At 34.4% G+C, this 17706-nt stretch overlaps 3 protein-coding genes across 5 annotated transcripts in view; 1 reads left to right on the top strand and 2 right to left on the bottom strand.

Annotated features, from left to right (window-relative positions):
- The window catches only part of LOC107459543 (transcription factor bHLH18-like), a 6483-nt gene extending 223 nt beyond the window's left edge, over nucleotides 1-6260 (top strand). Inside the window, exons 2-5 of the mRNA XM_052251670.1 lie at nucleotides 4854-4951; nucleotides 5384-5578; nucleotides 5660-5968; nucleotides 6041-6260. Of these exons, the coding sequence (XP_052107630.1) occupies nucleotides 4854-4951; nucleotides 5384-5578; nucleotides 5660-5968; nucleotides 6041-6160 (722 nt within the window). The 3' untranslated portion in view covers nucleotides 6161-6260. The remainder of the gene's footprint in view (nucleotides 1-4853; nucleotides 4952-5383; nucleotides 5579-5659; nucleotides 5969-6040) is intronic.
- Nucleotides 6261-6925: 665 nt separating this feature from the next.
- LOC107459734 (BRAP2 RING ZnF UBP domain-containing protein 2) lies at nucleotides 6926-12546 on the bottom strand. 3 transcript variants are annotated; one of them, XM_016077981.3, is made up of 12 exons: nucleotides 12158-12546; nucleotides 9632-10056; nucleotides 9446-9554; nucleotides 9255-9369; nucleotides 9063-9160; nucleotides 8719-8825; nucleotides 8374-8620; nucleotides 8238-8291; nucleotides 7998-8141; nucleotides 7804-7868; nucleotides 7493-7547; nucleotides 6926-7337 (listed from the first exon to the last, which is right to left on the bottom strand). In XM_016077981.3, the coding sequence occupies exons 2-12, from the start codon at nucleotides 9949-9951 to the stop codon at nucleotides 7224-7226; spliced, it is 1428 nt and encodes a 475-aa protein (XP_015933467.1). In that variant the 5' UTR covers nucleotides 9952-10056; nucleotides 12158-12546; the 3' UTR covers nucleotides 6926-7223. The 3 variants fall into 3 exon arrangements, with proteins under 3 accessions (XP_015933467.1, XP_020983814.1, XP_052108000.1); XM_021128155.2 differs by lacking the exon at nucleotides 7493-7547; XM_052252040.1 differs by lacking the exon at nucleotides 7493-7547 and having other exon boundaries at nucleotides 7251-7312.
- Nucleotides 12547-14243: 1697 nt separating this feature from the next.
- On the bottom strand, nucleotides 14244-17530 carry LOC107459836 (3-isopropylmalate dehydrogenase, chloroplastic; the record flags this gene model as incomplete). The annotated part of the gene is given in 10 exon segments (XM_016078124.3): nucleotides 14244-14773; nucleotides 14905-15057; nucleotides 15144-15197; nucleotides 15343-15450; nucleotides 15571-15687; nucleotides 16024-16110; nucleotides 16616-16704; nucleotides 16807-16882; nucleotides 16961-17202; nucleotides 17296-17530. Coding segments are annotated over 10 exon segments (1224 nt in total). The 3' UTR covers nucleotides 14244-14695.
- Nucleotides 17531-17706: the final 176 nt, after the last annotated feature.

The following is a 17706-nucleotide window of genomic DNA, read 5'->3' as shown; positions in this document are numbered from 1 at the left end:
TCACTAACTAGTAACTATTACTTTTCTTTTCTGAATCAAACACACACACACACACACACACACTTTTTTTAGTAATGGAGCATCCAACTCTTTTTCTAGGGTACTTGCAACAAGTTACAAGGCTACAGTGGACCATCATTAATATGATGCACATCGCGGTGGACGAGCCTCACATGGGAGCATCCGTCTCCCAAAATGCTCTGTTTTAGTTTTGTCTCATTGGATATTTTTTTATTTATATAAATAGAAAGCCAAAATCAGTTCTGTCAGAAATAAATAAATAACACAGGTGACCAAGTCCCCAAATAGCATCTTGTAAAAGCAGTATCCCTCTAACTATATATATATATATATAATTTGGAAGAGTCTTTTTCGATCTAAAATTTTAATACCATGTCATAATATCACTCATCACAAAAATTTCAGCTGATGAAAGTAATATTAATGGTTATATCTCTAATACTCTCTAAACTTCCATTGTACATATTGTACAAATATTCCATTGGCTATTAGTAATTTCAGGGAGTCATTCATGAAAAGATTCACCGTTATGCCACGCACTGACGAAGTAATATTCTAAGTTTCTATTTCTATATTAAACTTACGGTAAGGCCTAGTGCTTTTTATTAGTTTTTGCGTGTATCTTCATGACTACTAGTAATGAGTACATGTAGATATTCCTATATATAGTTTAATTAACTTATCCATTCATTCATCTAGCTGTGTTATAATTACGTTTTTACATGGTTAATTATTGGAAAACATCTTATTATGAGGCAGGAATGTATATTGAATTGAAAACAGTAGTTTCTCATAAAAAAATATATATGTGAAAATGGTTGGTCATCACGAAAAAAATATGATTGAATTGGAATATATATATATAGAGAGAGAACATATGTGAACAAATAAATGGAATAAAATCCACGCGGAAAAAAAACAAGGAAAGAGACGACGAGAAGAGTTGAAGGGACCAAAGAATGAGATATGAGATAAAAGAAGATAGAAGTATATGTTTTGGTTAACAAGAACAAATAAAAAGACAAGAGAAGGTACTTATCTCCTTATTGACTCCTCAGTCCTCACCTCACAGGCTGTAAATTAAATATGCTGCCATTATTGAATGAATATTTCTTTTTTTTTTTTTAGTTTTAATCACTACCTATATAGTGTATATATAATTTTTTTTTGTGACCATTATTACTCTTGTCTACAAATCAAACTTACCATGCAATTGTTGTTATTCCTACATAGTGCAGTATTTATTTATAATATATTAAACAGAACTTAAAGTAGTTTTCTAATCTTTTTTTAATTTTTTATTATATTATGTCAATTTAAGCGGCTAATTATCATAATTTATTTATTACTTATGTAATTGAATTATTTTTTAATATTTTTGTTTTTAATTGAATTATTTTTAAACTTTTTTTTAAATAAATACAATTCAAAACAATAAAAAAAATTGTTAGTTCTCATAATTTATTAAAAACAATTAAAATCAACATAATTGTCTATTATATAATGAATCACTATAACCGATTACAAATAAATAATATAACCCATCACAACACAAATAATATAAATTTTAAATACAATTAATACCAACATAATTATCTACTATGTAATATTATAATGAATGATTATAACGACTAAAAATATCATAGAACAACATAAATATTTGTATACCTAAATAATGCATATTTTTAATTTTAAAATATCCACTCATATTCACAGTGTAACTATTTTAAAAAAATTTAATTTTTATTTTTGTGATCTTATTACATAATATATTAAAAGAGATACCAAGAAAGTTGAGAATTATTCTCAAACATTTAACTTTATTTTATATTTTTTCACAATCCTAAGTTATAGTATAAAGAATGAACTATTATATTTTTATCTAAGATGGCTGGCATAGTCTAAATTCATTTTTTATACTATAATTTAGGTTTTTTTTATTTTTTTCTCATTCTTATGATATATTTTTTTAAGTTATCCAATAATTTTCATATTTTTTTATTCTTTACTTTTATATAGAATATCATTGTTAATATTATTTTTTTTAGTAAATATAAATTGAATAATAAAACACAATTCATCTTCTTTTTTTATGCCCACTCTTTCTTATATTTACTGTATAAGATTATAACTTAGGGTTTTTCTTCATTTTTTTTCTTGCTCTCGACATCTATTTTTCTTTAAGTTACTCTATATTTTTTTATATTCACTTACTCTTTATTTTTATATAAGATACTATATTCCTTCAATGTTAATATTATTCCGCTTTAATAAGTATAAATTAAATAATAAAACAATTTTTTTTCATTTCATATTCACTCTACTTATATTTACTATATAATTCACTTCACATTTTTTTATCTCCTCTTTTCACATAATCTCATATTTTTTTTATTTACTTATTTATTTATTTTTTACCAAAGATAGGAAGATTTGAACACACGACTTTTTAAATAAGTATAAAAAGACTATGCTATTTGAGTTATAACGCATATAATTTTATTCCTTTTTCTTTACTCTTACTAATATTTTAATAAGTATTTAAAGAATATAGTTGATGACTCTAACTCTTTTTTAGATTGGTAAATGTGTATATTAAGTGCTAAATTCTTAAAAACTAGAATATATAGTGTCTTTTGTAGTTTCTTTTTTTATTTTTAATCTAATTGTATTTATTAGATATAATATATATATATAGTGAAATATCATTTTGTATTTTATCTAAGAATTTTATGTTTATATGATAGTATTTAATAAAAATATTATTTATATACTAAAATTAATTATTAAAATTAACTATTAATATATTAATATATAAATACATATATATTTTAATTTATTAAAAAAAACTATACCAAAACAATATCTATTTTGCTTCTGCCCATAACGCGAGTCTAGATCTACTCATTGAATCATTTTACCCGGTACGTTTTGGAGATGGAAATCCTGATTTTCTCCACCCAAATAGTTTTGAAGATAAAAAGCAGTCAATTGAATGACAAGTGAGATAGCCTTGCACGGAATCTATATATATTATCTCACTCCTTCAATTAAAGTCGGTTTTGATGATACAAAAACGTCAAACTCTTTCAATTATTGCGGGACCATCTACTACTTAATCAATGAAACGAGGTACGGTTACAATAATTTACCATAAGAGATGTCACACATATAAATTTAAATTATTAAATCAATTGTTTTGTTTATGTGAGCAATAAGACACCCTTCACTAAAACACGCTCCGTTTTGCATACAAGTACACTGTACACACGTGCTGAATTTGTTTGGTTAGTTTAATTTGAGTGATGAAAAATTGTAAAAGCAGCTCTTAAATGTATCCTACTCGCGTTGTTCTACTTTTCAGCAATCATTGTCCTCCTATGACAGTGATGTTCTTAAGTAAAACATTTATTAAATAAAGTAGCAACTTCAAGAAACATACATGCGTTGTACTTGAAATTTATTAGAGTTGTGAATTAATGGTTGAAGTTAATAAGGTGAAAAGAATGTGAGCTATGTACCATTCACCCTTTCCCTGTCCCAAAAGTGAATTATAACTCATAGCAAGTAGCAACTATGTAGAAATTGTTAGATTAAGAAAGCCATAAAGAGGAAGGGACAAACCGTTAATTGGCCATCGCAATTTCATCTTCTTTTTTTTTTGTGTCTTACATTACACACACTCATACAGACTAGAAGTAAAAAGATTTCTATATTCCATTGGGCTGAAATTCTAATTCTTCTTGAAGTTATTTTATTTTGGACAATGGTTTGGGGTTGGGTTGATACTCTGCCCAAATCTGATCCACGTTAAATTCTTTGATATGATGGGCCGATGGAGATGGCATTATATATTTTGTTTTTCCATTTTAAAGTGATTGTGAAGGGAGGGCTAACATCCTGGCCACAAAGGCACAAACCCACAAAACCCTTAAGCCAATTGTGCATCCATGTTACTAATGGACCTTTAATTTAAAAATAAATAACCATTTGTACCATAAAAGACCGATGCTGACAAATGTATTCATATAAGAATAAAACGATAATTATAACTACAGAAGATGACTTCCGTGTGCCAAAAATACTCGGATGTTAGTTACACAATTGGTTAGGGTATTCTTGACACACGAAAGCTATCTTCCGTGAGTATAATTGTCGTTTTATTCTTATATGAATACATTTATCAGCATTTGTATCTTTAATGGATACAAATGTTAATTTATTCTTAATTTAATTTGCTTTAAGCAAAATAATAAGGAATGAAGTACAAACGCTGTTCCTATTAAGGAGCTAGCTAGCTTGGAATGAATGAAATACAAATACTCATGCTAAAGCAAGCTCTATCTTATCCAAAAGTGGAAGTTAATATATTTTTACACAGAATTTAAATTATTTAATACTCGTTCTGCATGCAATTGTATATGTAGCGTTAGATTGTGAGGCAAGAAAAGAAAACTCAAGTGAGGGACAGATGGAGAAAGTTGATATAATTCGAATTAAGTTAATAAAATAAGGGTAATGTTAGGTAACCAATAATTTTTTGAACATCTCCAAAATATCCACCTAAAAGGTTCACCAAGGATCAAACTCTTGACCTTTCGGATTTAGAGCTCTAATACCATGTCATGATACTACTCATCCCAAAAGTTTCAGTTGATGAGAAAAGGTAACACTATTGATTATATCTCTAATACTCTCTAAACCTCCATTGTACACATTGTACAAATATTCTATTAGCTCCTCATACTTTCCCAGTAATTAATAATCTAAGATCTACACTCTACATCAGTTAGTGTGTTGTGTATACAATAATCATGTGACATGTCTTGCAGCACTCTGCAGTCTGCATGCAAAGAAGGCGCGTTTTGGTGTGAATTATATTGCAGATGGCGGAAGCAAAGTCGATAGACGACAAGTGTTTTCATCCAAAGTAAAAGGAGGAAATTAAAGCGATGGAATCAATGAAAAAGTGATGTACGGATTTTCAAACCCCTGTATATATCTAATATCTTCCTTTTCGTACCTCCTCTACAGTCACTTTTGGACCAATAATATATTGTATGATTTTCTTATCCCGTTTTATATCCTTAGAATGATCACGATATGTCGTTGCTTTTAAGTGCTGGAGAAGGACAGAAAACGAAAATGCAACATGTGTATATGTCCCTAATACTCCATTCATGGATCATGGATGGAATCCTGTAAAGTGTGAAATACTTGACATACACGCATCTCTAGTTAGCTGCACCTGCTAGTAATATAACAAACTTAAATTGGTTGTTTTTGGAATTTTTTATTAGAAAATGGATGATCAAGTGAATGAATGCCTTTGCCGCACCAACTGAGAGATATCCTCCAGTAGCCACAACAAAGCAGCCAGACGGCCATCGGAAATAGGGCAACAAGTTCTTATATACTGTCTTTCGATAAATCGACAAGTAAGAGGAGAAGAAGCGCTTCAGAGACGGCGGATCACATAATGTCAGAGAGGAACAGGAGACAGGAACTCTCTAGAAAGTTCATTGCACTTTCCGCAACTATACCTGGCTTGAAGAAGGTCACCTCTGATCTATCATCATCACTCTTCTAGTTATATCTATGAATGCATGTAAGTTGTGATTTATTTATTATTATGTAGACGGAGAAGGCGCACGTACTTGAAGAAGCCATAAAGTACATGAAAGAACTAGAAGAGCGTGTGAAGGTGCTGGAAGAAGATGGCGAGATAAGCATAACGAGATCTCATGTGTGCGGGTGCGGCCACGAGACACTTCCAGAAGTTGAAGCAAGAGTATTTGGGAAGCAAGTGCTCATCAAAATTCACTGTGTCACTCAATGCGGCGTTCTCATCCAAATATTCTCCCAACTTCAACTCCTTCATCTTTCCATTTCCAGCAGTAACGTCTTACCATTTGGGAACACTCTTGACATCACCATTATTGCTCACGTACGTAAATCCACAATTCTATATTTTCTTCTCTTCATTACTCACATTCACAACTACTCCATCGTTCTACAGATGGGTCACAAATGCAGCTTCATAGTGAAGGATCTAGTCAGAAACCTCAGACAAGTGGCTATGCTTAAGGAAGAAGAATGTCAACACCTACCAAATATACCAATCAAGTGCACTCATTAAGACTACATCTCATGTATGAATATTATTTTAAGTTATTCAGTATAACTGAAATTCATATGCTTCGACTCTTCCAGTAACGTTACTCTTGTCTACATTCTTTGACCTCATATCCCTGTATACAAATAACATTACTTCCAACATTTTCTTTTCTTATATTTGAGTCAACACTAATTAATATTTTATTTTTATTTACTAAAAATGTTGATCTAATGCCCTAACATTTTACTCTTCTCTTCACAATTAATATAATGTCTTTTGTATACGATATGATATGACGGTGAATATTTTTCTTTACTCTCTAGCCAATAGCAACACTGTGTCAGAAAAAAAAAATAATAAATAAAGACAATAAAACATTTTGGAAAACAAGCTTCACTATTGGTCAAAAGGTGAACAAATCCATGTATCGTGAATGTATCATTTCGTTTTACTCAATTTATACGTGAAAGATAATATATACAAATAGAACTAAAAGCGATCCGAGTTGCTCGACTTACGAATGGCATTAACGTGTTCATGCATTACATAATACACTAAACTGTGATGGTAATCTCGAACGACATTTCTTCAATTGAATATTATCTCTCCACTCAGCTTCCATTTCATGTGACTTGCTAGTTTTACATTTTATCCTTAGTAGTCAAGTCAAACAGTTACATAACACTGAACTCAATCAACAGTGTCAATAATAATAATAATAAACTAACTTAAACAACTAACAATTAATCTGTTTTTTTTTTTATCAACTTGCGCAATATGTATCCGTCATAAAATTTATCTGCAATTTTATTGACTTTGCCATACCTTCGTTGACATGATTTGTTGTTTGTTTGCGTTTTTATGGCATCATTCCAATATTAGTACTCTCTATTTACAGAACTGAATAGATTCAAGATATACACCACAGTTCGAAACAACAAAAATTTCAGGTTGAAACATCTATACTAATGGATCCATATGCACAATTTTTATGAACATAACACGAATGATTCAAATCAGTGTGAGGACTTTAGCCGGATGATTCTTGTATTTATGGATTTTTGCCAACCCGAGAGTTATTAGTTCACGAGGATTCCTTTGATGAGGCAGACACAGGCCCATCTTTGATTTCGTTATGCTCAGGCAACTGTTGTTGTTCCGGCTTCGCATCATCTAGACAAGTCATGAGATATCTAAGCTGCAGAGTTTAAGACAGTATCAAATAGCTGATTCATTTGTGTAGTATGATAAGCATAAGTATGTCACCCCTTATAAATATTAAATAACTACTGTACAAGTTTAACTCCCACATCAACCAATATAAAAATATATTAAGGAAAACGGTATTTTAACCTGCTCTTCCAGGCTTGCTACTCTCTCCTCCGACAGTTTTAAGAATTTTCTTTCCCTGGAAATAAGTCACACCATACAGTTTTCAGACCTTTGGACCAAATTTCCAACCACTCAAGCTCAAGTAATAGGAATCAGTAGCACCAGAATTACATAATCGAAATTGCTAAGATTGCCAAACAAACATGAAAGCAGCAATTGTGGACATTTGATTTAATCAAGGAATCCTCATACTAAATAAGTAGTACATAAAGAGTAACTATTTTATAAAGAACACATCAGCCATAAGAAAGATATAAAAGATAAAAGAATACCTCTCCTCAATCTCAAGCAACTTTGCTTTCCAAGCATCCTCATTTTTAACAAGATTCTCATTAAGCTGCAGACACAAAACACATAAACATTTGCAATACAATTTCCTGTCCTTATGATATATTAATGAGGTCCTGTGATTATGGAATGGGAATTTTTCATAAGAAATTCTTAACAATGGATTACAACTTATTACCTCCTCCAGAAATTTCTTCTCTTTGTTACATCTGTCAATCTTGGCCTGAATCTTCTGTTGTTTAAGACTGACAGCCTTCTGAACAGCTTTAGAGATTTTTGTCTCAGTTTCTTCTTTTACCTCTTGTAACAACGACTCAAAATACTACAATTAACACATAGAAAAGTGAGCAATTCGGGTATGTTGGACATGATGCAGCCTCAGCAGATTCACTGCAACTGACTACTAGAATCCACTTACAGATTTTTGGTTTTCAAGTTGAGTAGCAAGCAATTCATTGTACTCATTGACAATCTACAAATGTAAAAAATAAAATTAAACTTGCAGAAGAAGCCAAGATTTCAGAAAAATAATTTGACTAGTTTTGCAACATTACTGCTTCAACTTTACTATTAAGTAACGCCTCGCTTATAGAATTATCTTCACAGCTGCAACTTCCACACCCATTCTCTGCATGAACACAGTGAGTGTTCAGCTCAACCAACTTCCCATCGGTTTTGGACTGAATAAGTCTATGAACATAGTTGTCTCCCGCAAAATCCCACACACGCTTAGTTTCCACGTCTAGGGCATAGCAATGCTGTGTCTCTTTCCAGTGCATGATGGCATGTCCTGCTTTATATCTGAGACACCATTGTCTCAGGAATAAGATACATATGGCTGGGATACATTCAGCAAAGAAGCAGTATAAAAAACAAGGGTTGAAGACAAATTCCCTCACCTTCCACAACCAACAAATCCGCATATAACACATATCCAAAGGTTCTCAGTGGTCCGACAAACAGAACATATCGATTTTTCAGCTTGCTGTTGGCAATAGCGGCACACCTGAATAAAATAGCGGAAAATTACTAAGCAGACAAGTACAGAGATTCAATAACTAGCACTACATCAAACTTATTTAGACATGCTAGCTAAATTAATTAAAAGTCCGAAAAGAACAATGAATTCAAACACCAAACCAGGCAAGCAAGCAAAATAGTTCAAACAGCACAGTCAAGTGTATGCTATGTACATGTTAATGAATGTGATGCATAGAAAAAGATTGGCTGTGGAGGGACTTACAGGACAAGAAGAATCAGCCCATTTTGATATGCACGAACAATGAAAAGAATGATTACATATAGTAGTGAGAATTCCACTGGTGTCTTGATCTAACCGCTCTACAGACAACACAAAACATGGATGGAGTCATAGATGGTGATGGATAATATAATAGTGAGAGTGGGCAATGCATATCTAAAGAAGAGGTTGTACCAAGGCAAACTGGACATGTGGGCTGTTCAGTGGAGGTAGCATTGGATGGTTGGGCATGTTCAATGGAACCAGTGTACTGCACATCCAACGTGAAAAGAACACGGCAAATCTCAACCTACAATTGAAATAAGAAGAACAAGTAAGAGGCGGTGAGAGAGGCAGCTAATGGAGAAAAGAGAATGGAGAAGGACCTCCAGAGAGGAGAAACGGCGGCCATTGTAATGCTTGAAGAAGCTGTCGGTGGAGTCTTGATCGTCGAAGCGGATCAAAACGCTGTACTGATCTTCCGTTCCATCCATTCTGAAACAAGAAGGAAAGAAAGTGAGAGAGGGAGCAGTTAAGGTTAGAACAGAAGGGGGAAGGAGGGAGGGTAGTACCTGACAATGCGCATCTCAAGGATGTGGTGAAGGAAGGAACCACAGAACTGGCAGAAGTCGGCGTAGGTCATGTGATTGGGGACGCCGACGACGCAGACGAGGGGTTTGCGTCCAAAAGGGAGGGTAGAAGGGGAATCTTGGTCGGGGAAGAGATGCATGAGGCCGCGGGTCTCCTCGATCCTAGGGTTTCCGGAGGAGAAGTTGAAGACGGAGGTGGAGAATGATGAAGGCTCCTCGTTGGGGATTGGAATTGGAATTGGAATTGGAATTGGGATTGGCGGTGATGAAACGGCAGTGCTGGAACGCCAGCTAGTAGACATGGCTACACCTAATATTCAACCCTTCGCGCGCACACACGTCTCTTAATCTTAATCACCTTTTCCTCCTGCTCCTGCTCCTCCTCTCCTCCTTCACTCCCCGCTTTCCTAAAAAGTAAATAATATACTCTTCAATTCACTATTCTACAACTCAATGTTTCCATAAATCATAATCCATTTCTTTTTCCTTTAAAAAAATTCAAAGGAAAACAAAGCCCATCTATATCTAATAACTGATTTTTGTTTTTTAAAAAAACTTTTTTGAGTTTAAATAGTTCAGTTTCATAGTAATTTTTCGGGATTAAGCTTGCTTTCAGCTAGAACAAAACCTGCGATTTTTCATTTCGGTGTTTATTATTACTTTTTAAATTGTTAAAAGTTATTGGTTTTTCTTTTTGTTGAGGGACACATGCCGATTTACTCAACATTTTGAATTAAGACCTAGTCAACTTAATCTTTAATATTTAGTAATAAGGTTAAGAATCCAATAGAAAATAAACTTTAGAAGAAAAGAACATCAAAAATTTGTTATAGATGACTCACACATTCAGTATTCAAATCAAAGTTTTGAAAATCGGACCAGTTACCAAATCATTTTAGTTATTGTTTTATTGGTTTATTAGTCTAACCGATCTAAATGTGGTTTAATAAAAAAATTGTTTCATAATAAAATAATAAACAAATTATAAATAAACATCCTAAATATCTTTTAAATTTAAAACCTTCCATAAAATAGCACTAACTAAATGTAATTAATCATCAAAATATGCAATAAATTGCTGCAAATTTGTTGACAATTAATATAATTATACTTCCATTAAAAATAACTGGATTGAATTACAATGCACAAGTTAAAGATAGAGAATATAGTTTTAATGTAGCTAAGTCAAGAAGTAAAACAAAAGATGATAGTGTTGCACAATAAACACACAACAGAGCCCGAAACAAACACACAACACAACAGAGGCTGAAACAAAAACACAACAAAGCCTGAAACAAAAGAATCCTATACGGAGGAGGGGTAGCAAGTCAGCGGAGATCAAGAACAGGGACAGTGCAACAAACATTTTGTTTATATAAGAAAACAATCAAAACATGAATCATGTAATTACTAATTGCAAATTTTTTCTTCATAAGGACAGAACAATGAAAACGTGAAGCATATAATAAATCAAAAGATCATCAATTGCAAATCTTTTAATAAGAACAGAAGTTAGAACAGTGAAAAATGAAGAAATATTAGTAGTTTTCAATCCAATTTTAACAAAGCTCATCACAATGATTAACAACAAAAAAAGCAATGAAGGAACAGTGAATCAATAATATAGGCAGTGCAAATTCAAGAAACTTTAATAAAATTTAACTACAGAAACAGACAGTAAAGCAGTAATAGAGTAATCAATTTAAAATTTATCATCAAATACATTCAGTGAGCAAAACCAATCAACCAAGTACTGACTGGGCATTCGGAAAAAAAAGAATCAAAAGAACATTTAAATCACAGCAAAAACACAACAACAATAGGAACATTTAAAACAAAGCAACCCAAAAAAAATCTAAAAATCACCATTGCTGAAAACAATGATTTGATCCGTGTATGCTCAAAGAATTAAAAGCTAAGCTTGCAAGAAAGTGAAGAATACCAAAACCAAAGAACCTTAAAACACAGCTTAAATCAAGAATAGAAAATCAAAACAAAAACAAAAAAATTAAAAGTAATAGAACATCAGAACAACAACACAAGAACAATTAGCAAATTAATAAATTCACAATAACAGTTAAAATTTACCAGAGGAACACTAATGCAAGTGGAATCATCGTGCTAAAATGTTTTCTACAAAGATGCTATTTGTGCAGCTAAAATTTCCTAATTACTAAGATGCAATTATTCTAATTTCACATGCAATCAACTTAGTAAGTTTCTAAAAGCTAGAAATTATAAAACCAACCAGAAATATGGTTAAAGCATTTCATCAAACATGTTGAGTGCGGTAAAATTAAAACAAAATAAGAAAATTCAGAGCTTAATATCAATGTGATAGAGAAGAGATCATAACTATTGTAACTTTAATTCAGTCTATGAAATAACCCAAATCACTACCAAATCAAATAGTTACTTATTATAATAGAAATCAGAAGTTGCAGACTTTGAAGCAGAGTATTGGTGTTGTTTGAGTGTATTGTCTGGTGGCAGGTTTAGGGAACTCACGGCGGCAACAAAAGAGAGCAGTTCGACGGCGACAAAAAAGAGCAGTGTTTGAAGCAGAGCAACGTGGCTTCCAGACGAAGACGAATGCGAACTCGAACGGTGAACGGCCAGTGAACGCGAACAGTGAACGCCGAGCGAACGTGAACGGCAAAGAACGCGAACGAAGACGACAGCTGAACGAAGACGCGAACGTGAACGGCAAACAAACGGCGACGGAAGCGCGGCTGAGCAGACAAAGACGACGGACGCCGAGCTCGAGGAAGCAGCCGCGATCGGTGACAGCGAACAGGGGTTGAAGACTTGGATCACGAGGGAAGCTAGACAGACGGACGGATGGCGAACTTTGAGTGAGACGGACGCGGCAGTATGCCACTCCTGGGGTTGTGTGATTTGATTTCTTTCTGAATGAAAGAAGGGGGAAAGGGACGAAGGAGCTCCCGTTTTGTGTAAACCGGGCGGGTTCCGGTTCGGCCAACCGGTTGGTTCTTGTCCGGTTCAACGATTTTTTACCGGTTTTTTAAATGACAGTTTTACATACCTGACCGGACTGTTAATGTTGTCGGTTTGCGGTTGAATCGATCCGACCAGCCAGTCCAATCCGATTTCGAACATTGATTCAAATTCTCACCTCTTATTTATAGTGAGGGATGACAATACCACCCGAACCTGCGGGTACCCACCCCGCTCCTACCCACTCGGGGCGGGTTCTTGGGAGGGGCGGGACGGGGTCGGATTTAGATAATACCCGTCCCTACCCGCATGATTAATAATATTGTATCATATTTAAATTTTTACTTTAATTTATGTTATGTATGTGATGATGGTTATATAAATTTTGAAATTTAATTTTATTTATTGGATTTAATAATTATAGGGGCGGGTAGGGGTGGGACGGGTTAGGGTTCAACGTTTTACTTCTCGCAGGTAGAAGCGGGGCGGGTTCTATACGGGTTGTTGTACGTCGGGCGGGTCGGGTAGAGCAAAAACCCGCCCTACCCGCCCCGTTGCCACCCCTGTTTATAATCATCCACATCCGTCAATTAACGATTAAAATTAAATCTAATCAAAATTCAAATAGAGTGTCCAAAACATTCGTTACAAATATCTAGGGCTACACACGAATTGGATCGGATCGGATACAATATCCGCAATTTTTCAGGCTGGATCTGGTCGGATCGGATATCGGGTATATATGCATAATTCAAAAAAATGTTTTTAAATTCCATTTGGCTGTTTTTACAAAAAATTCATTTTTCACCTGTTTAAACATATTTAATTCTAAAATATTATCAATAAAAGTTCTCTTGAATAACAAAAAAAAATAATAACACAAGATTTAAGATTAATTATTCTAAGTCGAAATACAACATAAAAAATAAAAAACAAGATATCATAAAATTAATAAAATAACACTAAAATTCATATCACATTAGGATTTATTTTCTTAAACTATGCTATTTATATGTGATGATCGGATATGCGAATTTGTGGATCGAATCCGCAATCCGATCTAACCATAGTGCAGATCGGATCCGATCCAATCCAATGGCTCTGCGAATCGGATAATATCCGCAAAATTCGATGCGGATATTATCTGATCCATGTGCAGCTCTACAAATATCTAACATGTGCAGCTCTACAAATATCTAACGTACCATATTTTTTAGATACTAGATTATTCCACGCTCCTCTTTATCCTTTTATATACATTCATCTTCTTCTAGAATATTCTCTAACTTTTCATAATCTTTTAGAATCTTCTAAAATATTTCAAGACCTTTTAGGACATTTTAAAACATTCCAAAACCATCTAGAACAATCTCAAAGACGCTAGAATATTATACAAATATGGTTAAATATAACATTTTAAAATTTATTGTGACATATTACCTAATAGAGTATGTTATCGCTTTTATATTCTACAAAGGGCCTAAACCAAAATTTTATTTTGTTTCAAAAAATATGAACATATTGAATTTGAAAACCTTGTTAAAATAATTAATAAAAAAAAACTGAACTTTCATTCACTATTTGTTAATATCAAAAACAATAAAAGTTAGGAGAAGAATGGTGAGAGTCTGAGAGATGTTCCAGACGAATCGGCTACTGCTACTCTCTTACATTGATGAGAATTATCAACGGAGGTGCTGTAATTTAAGATATCAACTATGTATGGTATTTGCAGCATAGGATCTATCCGCCAAATAAGATACTTTTAACTTTCGCATATTGGCTTGTAATTGTTACAAGTAAATGAAGCCTCGGATTTCAAAAGAGAAAATAAAATACCGCTAATTATTTCACCGTTACAAGCAGTTTCCAACGACTAATCAATATGGGTAAAGAAAAAGGAAAATTGCCACTTTTCAGATAAAGCACATATAGAATGGGTAGGATATGAAACCAAAACACATAATGTAGGAGAAAGCCAAAACTCTGGAATAGACAAATTCTTTCGGCTTTGATAGTCATTTATCACCCACCAGAAAATAGAGATCTCCGAGCCAAAGCAGCTACTGAAATGAACTGGTCTATATATCAAACTGCAGCAGCAAGAATGTGTGATTCTACTGACTTCAGTATCTCTTCACCAACTTGTTTGCATCCAACCAGCTTCTGCATAACACAATCCAAACATCAAGTTAGTCACCAAGGAGAAATTCCCTGTAGTGAAGTTTCATTTGCTTCCATGTCCATTTTCGTTATATAGTGTCAAGTGTTCAACATAATAAAACAGAGATGCATACTGTTCCAGCAGAATATATGTCCGCAGTTCGAAATCCCCTGTTCAAAGTGTCCAGAACTGCTTTCTCTATTCTTTCAGCAGCCCTTTCTTCTCCAAGGCCATATTTCAAAAGCATAGCAGCACTAAGAACAGTAGCAAATGGGTTTGCCTTGTCCTGCATATAAATAATTATCGTGGTAGCCACTTAGTATCTGTGTTACATGAAGGGAAATGACCAACATGAGTGTATCGGAAACCAACCTGTCCAGCAATATCAGGTGCAGAACCATGTATAGGTTCAAAAAGTCCAGGTCCCTGCTCCAACAAAAATCCAGTAAACTCAAGTTGAAGTGGAAATGTTAACTTGCTCAAAAAATAGTCCAAAGAATTGCAAGATAAACTCAAGAAACATGCTCATCATCATCTATATTCTAATTCATTAAGAATACTCTTTTCATACCGAAGCACCAATGCTGGCAGAAGGGAGCATCCCAATGCTTCCAGTAATCATTGAAGCCTCATCCGATAATATATCGCCAAATATGTTGTTTGTTAAAACTGTGTCAAACTGCAAGATTCAGAATGAGATATTATAACCCTTACATTTATACATATTTCTTTTGTAAATATAACATTGCATTACAAATAAATGAAATACAGATTATGCTAACTTGTTCCTGAAACAAACCTGTTTCGGGTAGCGAACCAGTTGCATTGCGGCATTATCAACATACATGTGTGTGAGTTCGACATCAGGATATTCCAGTGCTAGTTCTGTAACTATTTTCCTCCAGAGCATTGATGCCTGAAGATTTAAAATATATTGTCAAATCTATCTCTTATGGCTTAGAAATATTAAATATACCATCAGAACTCAAGGCAAGTGACTTATACTTATTTGTCAAGGTTTCTGGGCCATATAACATAAACAGGTTGTTAAAAGATGACAAATGATACAATCTTCCGGATTTCAAGTATAAGCAAGTTATGGCATGCAGCTTACCAATGTAAGAAAATGTAGATCATCTTAAAATACTCAGTATATCAAACCAGACACAAGAAGCCATGGACATTTCACGCAGTGGCAAAAGCTTCACAAAATTTCGCGGCAAGTTTTACGGCTAAAACCAGCACCACATACCTCTAATACATTGGCTTTGTCAACAGAACAAAGTTTTCCACGCCGCTTCCGAGCAATCTCAAATGCCAGACGAGCTATCCGATCAATCTGTCATATATATTGATGATCATGATCATTAATTAATTAGAGGATCATAGATCCATTGAGAATGTACAAAATAGTTATAGAGACAAGAAAGGAACAACTTCTCACCATAAGAAAACTACAAGCTACTTCAGAGCAAACCAAGAAAAAAAAGGTGAAAACTGTAAGCAACAAATTAACTTAGATGTCCCTTCCACACAATCTTTTTTCCATCCTTCTTTATGAAAGAAACCCCTCCAACATAATCTCACATCAAACAATTGTGAATGTTCTGAATCATTGGATATATTTTTCACATGTGTTGGCTCAATCGACTATTCTGAATCATTGTATAACAATAAAATCTGTAATCAAATAGTGCACATGAATTCTCTTCCACTTAAGTATTCAACCAAGGTCAACAACCTTGACAAATTCTATTGCAACCATAGCTTTTGTTTATATTTCACTCGCAAATCACAAGCAAGTTATAATTCATGCAGAGAAGCATGTCCAATTAGTAAGATACCTCATGAGCAGAGTAAATCTCAGTGTTAAATCCAGTCTCCTGGCCATTTTCATTGGTCCCAAAGCCCCTGGGTTTACCAAAATATATACCTGAATAAGCAGAGAGCACGGACAAGAAGATTTAACCCTAAGAATCAGGGGACAGCAACTAGAAATCGAGTATAATGAGTGGGGAAGCGAAGGAGGACTAACCGCCAGTGAGTTCCCTCACAACCATGAGATCAACACCTTCAGCAACCTCTTTCTTAAGGGTTGAAGCATCCACCAACTAGAGGATAACCAGCACAAATTAAAAGGCATGCAGATTATTTCCATGTGAGAAGAAGCAGCAAGAGCTGATTAGTACCTGTGGGAAGACAGTGGCTGGTCTGAGATTTGCAAAAACTTGAAGGCCAGACCGGAGCTGAAGCAACCCCGTCTCTGGCTTCAGATGTTTCTCGTTTTTATCCCATTTATAGCCTCCAATGGCACCAAGAAGAACAGCATCGGATTGCTTCGAAACAGAAAGGGTCTCGTCGGGCATGGGGACTCCGGTGGCGTCCAATGCAGCGCCTCCTAGAAGCATCTCTCGGAACTCGTATGTGATCCCTGACGCAATAAGGGGGGAAAAGTTGGGAAAATTGTGGGATTTTGAAGAGTAAAGAGTGAATGAAGTTGAGAAAAGGGAAATGGGGAGGATACCTTCGAAGGAGCCGGCGAGGACAAGAACGTCTTTTGCGACGGAAATGACTTCGGGGCCGATGCCGTCGCCGGGGAGGAGGGTGATGGTGTAGGAGCGTTTGGAAGGAGGAGCGGCGGCTGCAGAACACCTTACGGAAGCAGGCCTTGAGGAGGTGGATGAGAAGCGATTGAAGTGCGTGAAGGGCTTCGGAGGATGGAACAACTGCAGAGAAGGCGCCATTATTTTTCTGGGTTTCTGCTCGACTCTTCTCCCACTCTTTTTAGTCTTCAGCTCATTGGACAATGGCCGACGCCTCCGCACCAACCTTTTCTTATTATTTTTTTTAATTACTTTTGTTAATTTTTTTTTTTTTGGTGTCTTAATGTTTTTAATTTTGTGGTTTATTATTTTTTTTTTTTTAAATTTAGGAG

Source organism: Arachis duranensis, chromosome 7, assembly GCF_000817695.3.
Source record: "Arachis duranensis cultivar V14167 chromosome 7, aradu.V14167.gnm2.J7QH, whole genome shotgun sequence".
In the NCBI taxonomy this organism is placed as follows: Eukaryota; Viridiplantae; Streptophyta; class Magnoliopsida; order Fabales; family Fabaceae; genus Arachis; species Arachis duranensis.
The sequence above is the reverse complement of the archived record's forward strand: the minus strand, read 5'-3'. Positions and strand labels throughout refer to the sequence as shown.

Coding starts and splice junctions, on each gene's coding strand:
- LOC107459734 (XM_016077981.3), bottom strand. CDS start 9,951: ATGTCTACTAGCTGGCGTTCCAGCACTGCCGTTTCATCACCGCCAATC. Junction 9,161..9,254: donor CACATGTCCAGTTTGCCTTG/GTACAACCTCTT, acceptor TGTTGTCTGTAG/AGCGGTTAGATCAAGACACC. Junction 8,621..8,718: donor GGATTTGTTGGTTGTGGAAG/GTGAGGGAATTT, acceptor ATGGTGTCTCAG/ATATAAAGCAGGACATGCCA.